The 10939-nt window shown below is 35.6% G+C and overlaps 1 protein-coding gene across 1 annotated transcript; it reads right to left on the minus strand.

Moving 5' to 3' along the window:
* Nucleotides 1–861: 861 nt before the first annotated feature.
* Nucleotides 862–10390, minus strand: LOC133878294 (linoleate 13S-lipoxygenase 2-1, chloroplastic-like). Its single transcript, XM_062316827.1, has 9 exons — nt 9993–10390; nt 7057–7325; nt 6677–6914; nt 3634–3957; nt 3466–3551; nt 3254–3364; nt 2846–3147; nt 2174–2440; nt 862–1712 (listed from the first exon to the last, which is right to left on the minus strand). The coding sequence occupies exons 1-9, from the start codon at nt 10333–10335 to the stop codon at nt 953–955; spliced, it is 2700 nt and encodes an 899-aa protein (XP_062172811.1). The 5' UTR covers nt 10336–10390; the 3' UTR covers nt 862–952.
* Nucleotides 10391–10939: the final 549 nt, after the last annotated feature.

Here is a 10939-nt window from a genome sequence, read left to right on the forward strand (position 1 = left end):
TGACGGCCCCTCTCGATCGGCTGTCGATTACCTGCCCAATAGGTTTGTTCTAGGCAGATTTTATTTTATTTTTTGGATAAATTAGCTTTTCATTCAAAAACACAAAGATTACAACTCACATTCCAGAAGTTTTATAACACCAAACTCGAACCTAGAAAACAAAATTCACTACCATACAAACCAATTAAGCTACCTACTATATACCCTCACATAGCCCAATCCCAGCAAAAAGGTAAATCCCTAACAAACACAAGAACAAACAACGAAACCATGAAACACAGAAAAAAAAAACTTTGTTATCCATTCTCTGCCAACACTCTCAACAGAATGCCCAAATTTTCACAAAGCTCAACATTCATTGAGTTGTAATTGAATTTCCCTTTCCCCTTTCTCATGATTCTTGAACCAATCTCCCAACAAATGGTTTGCAGAATTTGTTCTTCAGATTTCACATTATTGCAAAATTTGAGACTATTTTGATGCTTCCAAATATTGTACACGATAGCACCAAAAGCCAACTTGCAAAGAATGCTTTTCAACTTTTTCCCCTTCCAATTCTTTTCATCATCGTTCATAATCTCATCCCAAGCATATCTTATGGGGATTACAAGGAATTTGAGCATAATCTCACTCCATAATCTTTTGCTTCACCCACATTCAAAAAATAAATGTTCCTTTCACTTTATCTCCCCTACCAAACCCCATTTCAAATTTATTTTTTTATTTTTTTATTAGACGGCATTGTTCCAAACAACAAGTGACAAGCAAGCCAAGTACTGTTGGATTAGGATAGGTCCTAGTTTTGAACCTTGCCTAGACACACAAATCAATTATCACCATTGTGATTCAAGCATTTGAATATTTATAAGGCATGGAAGCATTTTGTTCAAATTTTTTTTTTCCTCGGTGGGCACCACTCAAGAGTTTGAAACTATAAAAACACATTTCAAATTCAAATGGAGACACTATATGGAACCCCTTTTCCAGTCACCCCAGGCTGCGAAAATGGCTTCAAAAGCTCATACGGCACAATCCCGGCTCCTACTCTATTCTTGAAATCATTGTTTGAGTTCCTTTCATCAATAATCCGTTCAAGCTCCTTCAATCTCCCATTAAACCGTTCAAAAGCCGTCTTTATGAATGGATCTTCAGCCCATGAGGGCTCCATCTTCTCCCCAAGGTACTCCTCGTCCGGTGAATGATTAGACAATATGTCCAAAACAGCCATTATTCTTGTTGCCTGAAGTTGTGAAGGGAAGCATTTCAAGAGTGCATGTTCAGGTTTTTTCATGAACTTTTTCCATTCTTCTTCAGTAGGTTCTTCTGTGGGCATGTTGGTTCTAGCAATGGTAGGCCGATTAGGAAAATAACCCCCGTAAGCATATTGTCCAAAGTTCACGGCTGCATGGTGACCAGAAGTGACCCATGCAATTGTTGTGATGATGTCAATTAGGTCTTGGGGGGTTTTGAGGACCGGCCACCACGGTTCGTCCTTCTTGTCAGCATGGCCGACTGTTCGAATTTCTGTCCACCATGCTTGGAGCTCTCGATCGGACTCTACAAGGCTAGGGTTTGGGTAATAGTGGTTGACATAATCAGTGACCCATAATTTGATGGCATCCCAAAGGATCAGGCCATCATTAGCAAAAGGGTAGTCTTTAATTGTTAGCTTTAGTCCATGAGGAGCAGTTGGATCCTCAACAGCCATTCCCCTACACAATTGCAAAAAAATTGATATGGAAGTTAGTTTGGACACGTAAAATGATAAGCCATAGTAATGTTAAAGTGTTAATTAAATGAATAAATTTATACATTCCTATAAGCTTAAGGTTCTACGACAAATGGCGATTTAAAATGCATGATATCATAGACATGGACTCTCGGAGCACATATTATTTTACTCTCTGATACCATGTGAAAATCAGAGTCAGGATGATGAGGAGACGAAAGAAAATAAAAGTTTGAATCTACATGACCATTAGGGATATTCGAAGATTGACGTTAGTCGATAGCTCTGATTCCCGATTAATCACCACTTATCCCCAAAACTAATTTGAAAATCGCAAACATGTTGCAGAGTAATTAATTACAGAAAAGAATATCAAAATCTTTTGAAGTTTAGTCTATCTCCAAAGGATTGTAGGTTTTTATGAAAAGCTGGCTATGAAGTTACCTGCTAACTAGGTCAACGGGCAATGCTTGCCGGTCAAATCGCCACTGGAGATCATAGGCGACGGAGCAGAGTTCCATGGAATATTTGCCAGGTGTGAATGCGGTCTCAATGGTTCCACCTGCATTGATAAGCGCCTCTCGAGCAAGAGCATTGATCTCGATGGTGTAACGGAAATGAGGGTGCAACAGTCTGTAGATTGGATGCATCACACTAAGTTGCCTATTTGTCGCAATTACATAAGGTTCACTTACACAATGAGTTCTCAGCCTGTAAAAGAGATCACACAATTTCCCATGTTAATAAAAATATTTCAAATTAAATCCCACTCAAATATAAAAGTTTGTTGTGATAATCATTTGCTGGTTCGACCGTAGCTAAGAGCGTGACAATACATGTTCGTGTGTCGAGTTCGAGTCGTATCTGGGCATGGGTATGAAAGTTAGATCCTTCAACCCTAACCCGCTAACTTCGTGTTAGGTTTGCGGGTTGTGCCATAAAATGTCAACCCTAAACATTGCGTGTTAGGAATGAGTCGTATAAATGCATGGGTATAAAATTATACAAGTTAGAGTACCCCTTAATCCTAACTAGCTAATTAATTTTGTGTGAAAAATTAACAACCCTAACCTTAGCATATATCACAGACAAGCGGGCCTATAGAGTGGCACATACCAGTGACTAACAAGTTGGTGATAGCCAGAGTCGTGGGCAAGGACATGAGCTTTGGAAAGCCTCCAAAGCCAGATAGACGTTGAATGCCAAGAAGGTCTAAAAACTTGCTTCCACTGCAGCTTTCCATCCATAGGCGGCCGAGTGAGTTCTATAGCCAGTGGCCTCAATGTGCCATCTGTGGTTAAGAAGAATAGCGTCCGTGAACCATAAAGCGTAGTGCCTTCAAGCTGTCTTACTTTGTTGACGAATGGTAGCAAAAGGTCATGGTAATCTAGTATGAACAACTTCTTTTGTTGTATGGCCTGCATGCATGCATTGAAATTATACATATTTATATATAAGAGAAATTCAAGTGATGGCTATTCCTGTATGAAATTTATATATATGATAATTAATCATTTTGCTGACCTTGTTAACACTCATTAGACCTCCAATTTCCTCCTCAATCATTTCTGTTGTGATGGCTGATTCTGGTGGACCGTAGATCTCAGGGTCAAGTTTGCTCTTTAATGGCCATTCCTGCATGAATTATATACAAGTTTTAAAGCATCTGTACATAGAGAAAAATAAAATTAAATAAAAAATTGTATTTACATGAGAATTTTTTATTTAAATCATACCGTGACCAACTGTATGCTATATGGGTTGAGACCAGAAAGAGTCTGTCGGGCAAATTCCTCGTCCCTAAACCAAAAGAATTTGTCCCCTGCAATTCCAAAAGCCGACCAACTATATATTATCATTTAGGTATGTAGAAGGGGGGGAAGAAAGTTTTGTGATTTTCTCACTGTTCATCGTTTCGGGAGTCTCAAAGCGCAAAACATCTCCTCCTGTTTCGGAAATGGTTTTGACAAGCCTGGGCATGATGGCTTTGAGGAACCCTTCTTGGTTTTCTTCAGATGGCAAGTTAACTCCTTCAGTGAAAAGCGAGTCTATGGTTGTGAAGTAAGGGAATCCAAGATCTCTGTCCTTCATCACCGTTCCTAGGGATGGCACCAATACTCGCAACACTGAATATACTGTCTTTGCTGAAAATGTTAGCTCCTTTATCTCCGAGAAGCATTCATCGCGAGGAACATAAAATCGGCTATTTCTTTTCTCCGATAGTGGATCTGCGTCGATGGTCAAAATGAATCAATGGATTAAACTTATATTATGCATATATATTTAGGATCTTTTTGCCTTTTATAAAAGAAAAATGCTCATTTACAAACTGATTTCGCAATTATTATAAGTGAATGCATAATGCAGAATGGTTTGTTTTGCTGGATGCAGATTGCAGTTTAATTGGCTTATTTTGCAGAATGCAGAATGGATTGTAGGGTTTAGGGTTTTGTGGTTCTGCAGAACGCAGGTTTCTTTTTTGTTGGGCTCGGTTTGTGTTTTTCCTTGAAGGCTTGTTGGTTTGGGCTTGTATTTGCCCTGTTTTGGTTATTGTTGTCTGTTGGTAGTGTAACGACACAAGAAAAAGCGTTAGTCACATCTACACTATCACCCCAAAATGACTATTTAATTTGAAATTTTCCTAGAATCTCTTATAAAGCCCAGTTTCACCTAGTAACTAGGCAATATGAAACTTAGCACCTATGAATATCTTTATAAACCGCTCACTCTATATGTGCTATTCATCTCTTTCCAATATGGGACCGAGGTGTTACACTTAATGAGTTATTTGTTCTCCTTTGCCCTGTGTGTAGTTTGCATCATTTTGGTGGGATATTGTTTTTGGTGTTTGGTTCTATAAAGTTTTCTTTCATAAAATAATAATAATAATAATAATTAAGAGAAATTGATAAGTTATATTTTTTTGTTTAATTATTTCTCTAATTATGAATCGCCACATCAGTTGGTAAATAACTTTGTAATACAAGTTGTAATACTCTTAACAACACTAAAATTTATGTGCTTTAGACGTTCAAGTCGACAAGCGTAGGATTAAGATCATTCTCTAAAACTAGTTACAAAGATATTCTACTTTCTTTTTTCTTTTCTTTTTTGTATATATTGTAAATTTTACTCCTCCTTTTGTATATCTCTTCCAACTTTCCATAAATGGCCACTCTTTAGCGCCCGCCACACCGAGGAAAAAGCTTGAGGAAGCCTTCTTCCCTCCTCCTCACCTTTCTTTATCCTTTTCCTCCCACTCTTTATATGCCTTCAAATTTCCTTTAGCTAGATTTTTTTTAGCCCAATCTATCTCTTATGAGGCTTTATCCATTGTCATTGGCGATTTATCCCTTATCCTCTCAAAAAACGCAGTCTGAGCTCCTTCACGGCCGTTGTTTCGCTTCCTTAGAGCTGCTGTAACGCCTCATTCGTCTAGATCTAACTTGGGTCTCAGTTTTGACATTTTTTTTTAAGCTCGATCTGTCATTCTCGATTAGTCCCGCTAACAACGCACCCCTCCCGCTTCTCCGTTGACCTCCCTGCAACCCGTAGCCGCCTCACGCACATCATCATGGCTTTCATGCGCCTCCTCGTGGTTTTCATGCGCAGGTGCGTGGATCACATGCACCACCATGTCGCATCCACCTCTACATCTAGTATTGCTTATTTTTTGGCCTGAATTTTTATTTATGTTCTTTTTTCTATATTTTTGTTGTTTTTGTTGTGCTTTTTTTGTAGTTGCCTTTTATTTTTGTTTTTTCTTTTCTTTTCTTTTGTGTGTTGTTCGTGGGTTTGAATCTCACAAGCCTTTTACGGTCTCATGATCAATAATATCTGTTGGAGGAGATTCTTTGCTTATGGAGTTTGTTCTCCTTGATGACAGATCATGTTCTATGTAGCAGTGCCTCCCCCCTCAACCTTCTCCTAGTGGTTGTTGTCCTTAGCTAGCAATGGTATGGGTAGGGTTCAAAGGTATTTTGAAGGTCATGCCTCTATTCGTGACTCTTTTTTGAGGTTCGGGTAGAGTTGAAGGGTCTCGTGATGATCACAGCCCTTATGTGTCCTTTGTTTTGGTGATTTAGCTGTTTTATGCGGCCCCTTTATTGTCTTTTGCCAAAGATATATTTATGGTTCATCGGGATCATTATTGGACCCATTGGCTATTTTCTTTTTATTGTTTCGTCACTGTTTATTCTGTTTGGTTCTATTGTTGGAGAGCCTGCCCATTTTTGGCTTTTTGTTTGGTTGTGACCCATCTTTTTTAGTAATGGAATATACTTACCCAAAAAAAAAAAAAAAAGAGAGAGAGAGAGAAGAGAATATATATAACTATAAACCAGACAAACTACGCCGTGTCCTTAACTACACAATTGCTTATCAAAAACTGGATATGTCATTGTGAGTCTGTGACGCTTTCAAACAGAAAGAAACACAAATTCAAAATTTCTCTATATATGAAATATTGAGGAATCGCCATAATTTTGGTAAGTAAATTATTGAGGAATCAGAAAATTAAAAGAATATACAATAGAAACAAACAAGATATTTATGCATTCATGTTTGACATTAAAGAAATTAAAAAATAAATAATCATGAAAAATGCTCAAAATACTACGATTTTTACTACAAGTTGACGGGTTTGTCACGCCAAAAGAGAAGCTAATTCTACCGCGTGTGGATTAGTTAAAACAACAGTTGAACAGGTCATATAACATTTGAATACAAGAGATTAATCCTACTTATATTTGTACATTCTTGTATTAGAGCAACATACTCTTTCTTTATGATTATCATGATCGAATGAAGTAAAAAAAGATTAGTAGTAAAATATATACGTTGCCAGTCAAAACTAAAAAATAATTTGGAACAAAACGAATAAGATATGGATAGGAAAGTTGAATTAATTAGTACGTTAATGCATGCTATATATATATATTAGGGTACCTGAGTCACAAAGGGGGCGCCCCGTCCTACAACGTCTAGGATAGGGGAGATCCTTGCCGCCAAGAACTGGTCTTTGAAGTGAGAGGCTCTTATCAGGATCTCCAAGATCATTGTAGACATCATAATCATATATCCTCTCAAAGCTCTTGCGCTCTCCTTCACCATTCCCTCGCAAATTCTCGAGGTCTTCTTCTCTTAGCCTCCTCAACCCACTTGGTGTTTGTGATGGCAAGTATGACTGCATGCTCACAATCCAAAAGGAAAACCAAGCTAGATTAAAATTGGTGCAAGTGTTAATTTGTAGAGAGCTATTTTTCTTAAGATCGATGATATATAGAATCAAACATATATGCTTTCAAGGAGATCGATCGAATGATCACCTTGTTGGTGAAAAATACCCTTTTTTGGGGATTGTCGAACTTTGAGTGAACCCATGATCGACATGTCAAATATATGGGGCCATGAGAGAACCCATCGATGACTATATCCTCAAGGAACATCTCCCTGTGGTGCTCATTTTCAACCAACACACCGCCAACCTCCCCAAAATCAATTGGAACTTCAAAGCTGGTCTCGTACTTTACCCCATCATCCCCCCTGCCTGCCTTATGAGCGAATCCTTGAACCGTATCCTTCTCTAATCCGGTCTCTTCAACAAGATATTGTTGACAATGTTAAAATATTAATTAAATGATTGATTAAATCAATTATTTTTTTATCACGTGTTGGCCGTATTTCACTTATTAAGAGGATCAATTTAAGTTCACACGTTAGTGAGAAGTTAAAATATTAATTAAATCATTCAATCAACGTTAATTAAACTTTTAGAATATTAATTGAATAATCTTATATGATTAAAAGACGAACCAAATAATACAAAGAGAACGTACACGTACAAAAGCAGCAAACGGAGGGAAAGCAACGTACACATCCAAGCAGGCGGCAGACAACAACCGGCCATACAAGGCCAACAAAATATGATAACTACACCAAGGATTAACAGAAATTACACCCACCAATCATTCTAATGGAAAGTTACAGTTTCCTCTCAAAAAAAAAAAAAAAAAAAAAAAAAAACAGAAATTACACCCACCACAAAAAATGCAACCCCCACAACAACTAAGTGTCGTAGGTGCAATAATATCGAGTAAAAAATTTGTCCAATAGTAACTCTAGAATGCATGATAAATTGTCCTTTTTATTGTCTTATATTAAATTATTAATTAAATAACTAAAATTTTTTTTAATTTAAAATTTTTAGATAAGTGATTATTTAACCATTCAACTATAAAAAAAATATAATAATAATCATTTCAATAAGGTATAATATATATAATTTCCATTTTGCTTAGTGGGAGTTGGGACCATAGTACTAGTCATCAATGACGACATTCCTTTCCCACGTTACTGGGGACCATAGCCTAAGGAGTACTAGCTAGAGTTCCATATGATGCCTTTCCCAACGTTACTTGGGACCAAAGCCTGAGGAGTACCATTTATTAAAAAATTACAATTTAATCCATCAAACTGCTAATCGTTTTGCAAGGAGGACATTTCACAAAATGTCAACGCTTAGACCCTGTCTTTTAAATTACCAAAAGTTTTAAAAATACCCATTTTATCAAAACATGCTTATAATACTTTTGTCACATATTACTTTTCAATTTTTTTAAAAAAAAATTATTTTTAATTTTATTTAAAAAAAAAAAAGAAAAGAAAATGGGTGTTTGGAGGTGGCCTGCAAGCCACCCTTAAACACTCATTTTATTTTATTTTTTTTAAAAAAAATAAAATAAAATTTAAGTTTTTTTATTTTGAAAAATGACATGTGACAGGGGTATTATAGGCATATTTCGACAAAATTGACATTTTTAAAACTTTTTAGTAGTTTGGAGGGCAGAGTCCAAACGTTAATAATTCATGAGACTACTTATAAAACAGCTGACAGTTTGAGGGTCTAAATTGTAATTTTTCCTACATTTATTTTGCCAAGTTTCCCTTTTCATTAGAATAGCTATAAAGTTCCGCTTGTCCTTCAAAAGAAAGGAAAAAATAGAACTACAACTCTTTCAAAAAAAAAGTGCCGATTTTGATGGTTTTTTATTAGGAAATTCTAAACAAGTGGAATATTATTCAATTAGAACCAAAAAAAAAAAAGGAAGAAGAAGAAGAAGAAGAATAAGATAAATTTTAGAGTTAAGGTTAAGAATAAGATAAATTTTAGAGTTAAGGTTCAAACCCAAAGCTTTTACTTTAGCCAACTCTGACCACACAATCTTTAACTTCAAATACTTTGTTTTTTAACAGTTATATATATTTTTTGGGATAACTTGAAATAAGAGTACCGAAGTATGGACCGTTTTAATTTAAGGGTACTAAACTTTTAAACGTTTTAAATTAGGGTATCCAAGTTTCCAAACGTCTCAATAAAGGGTAATTCGTTAGGATTTGCCATTAAATCCCGTCAAAATTTTCAAAATATCCCTATGTTTATTTATATATATATATATATATATATATATATATATATATATTCAAAGATTTAAGTATGGGTATTTTTGCAAATTCCGTTAAATTCTTAACAACATCTAAATCTTAGCAATTTTTTTTCTTTTTTCTTTTTTTTTTTCTTATAAAACAATGAGGTATTTTGAAAATTTTTGCCGAATTTAACAGCAAATCCTAACGGAGGACTTGTAATTGAGGCGTTTAGAAAATTAGATACCCTAGTTTGAGACGTTTGGAAGTTCAGTACCCCTAAATCAAAACGGCCGATACTTCGGTAGCTTTACGTGAAGTTTTATCCCTAATTTTTTTTATTATTATTAACACTTATACTCGGTTTTTTTTTTTTTTTTTTTCAAATGAAGAAGAATAAATGTGTTAAAAAAAAACTCAACTTTATAACAAAAAAGAGACCCTCCTCAGGATCCCAAACGGAACCACAAAAATATTGCACAGCACAATTAAACACTTTACAAAACAACAGGAACAAGCTACCAATCTGGCAGAAAAATCTCACTAAGACCAACTTGGAAATTAATTGATAATTGAATACAATTTCTAGCTCAAACTTTATCATCGGTTTTTCATTTGGCGGGGAGTGAGTTTACGAAGTTATTTAACACAGCAAGCAAAACTTTCACTAACTGCTTGTAGCTTAGAGTAATTTTTTTATTTTATTTTTAAGTAAAAAAAAAAAAAAAAAAAAAAAAAAAAAAAAAAAACAGAAATATGTTGACCTAATGTCCAGTCCATGATATCATAGTCACATTAATTATATAAGGTTGGTTCCTTAGCTTAAGAGAATACTTACTGGGATCAAGCTCAGTGCTAACTAGCTCCAGGAGAAGTGTTTTACCAAGCAAATCTTTTATATCATCCAACCCTCGTCCTATCCCAAGGTTTGATAAAAATCCACGAACCGTTGGTTTCACGGTGACAACAGCTTTAACACTAACGGACTTCTCGGTAGCAGGACTTGCAACAGCTTTTATGTTGCTAGGAACGAAGCCAGTGCGAATTTTTTTGTGGTGTTTTTGGAATAAGGATTTAGACCAGATTGAAAGCGAAGCACTGCCATTGCCATGGATGAATGGCTTGTTTAGTAGGAAGAAGGTTTTGGAACTGTGAGATTCGTAAACTCGAGGCCTCAACATTTTCGTGGGGCTAGAGAAGGGTGTCTCAGATATTTTGTTTTTGCTGTTGGATACTCTGAGAGTTGAATATATGTGGTGCATAAGCACCGGTATCTGTATATATAGAGAGTGTATGTGAGAGAGAGAGAGAGAGAGAAAGAGACGTTAATTTTGATTTGTTAGTGTGTAATCATATATATAGAGGAACTGTTAATTTTTCATTTTTGCTTAGCGAGTAATCATATAATTAAAAATTAAAGAAGAATATCCAAGATAGGAGGATATCATGCTCAAATTAGAAACCAATGAAAAGACCTCAATTCTTTTAAAACAAATGATACTCCTCTATATATATATATATATGTTCAATCTCGTTAATCGTTCTCTAGTTGGATCTTGTATTTTTTTTTATTATTATTATTATTAATTTTGCTTTAATTTCTTGTAAGAACTCGATAATTTGTGTTGGCTCTTTCTGTCTTTTAGCCATCTTGTTTGTGAGGGGTTGGCTTCTCCCCCTCACTGCAAACGATTATCTCGATCATATCCTATGTTAAGCTTATTTGCTTGAATGTAAGGGAATTATTTCACTTGAAAAAGAAAGGGGGAAGTGTCGGTTCTATAT

The sequence above is a fragment of the Alnus glutinosa genome, chromosome 9 (genome assembly GCF_958979055.1).
Source record: "Alnus glutinosa chromosome 9, dhAlnGlut1.1, whole genome shotgun sequence".
NCBI classification, from domain to species: Eukaryota; Viridiplantae; Streptophyta; class Magnoliopsida; order Fagales; family Betulaceae; genus Alnus; species Alnus glutinosa.

What these genes read in the sequence shown, in the direction of transcription:
- LOC133878294 (XM_062316827.1), bottom strand. Translation starts at nt 10,335, where the DNA reads ATGTTGAGGCCTCGAGTTTACGAATCTCACAGTTCCAAAACCTTCTTC. An exon ending in TAGCACTGAGCTTGATCCCA is followed by an intron (nt 7,326 to 9,992) that starts GTAAGTATTCTC and finishes ATCTTGTTGAAG; the next exon opens with AGACCGGATTAGAGAAGGAT. An exon ending in CACCAACTTGTTAGTCACTG is followed by an intron (nt 2,441 to 2,845) that starts GTATGTGCCACT and finishes TCTCTTTTACAG; the next exon opens with GCTGAGAACTCATTGTGTAA.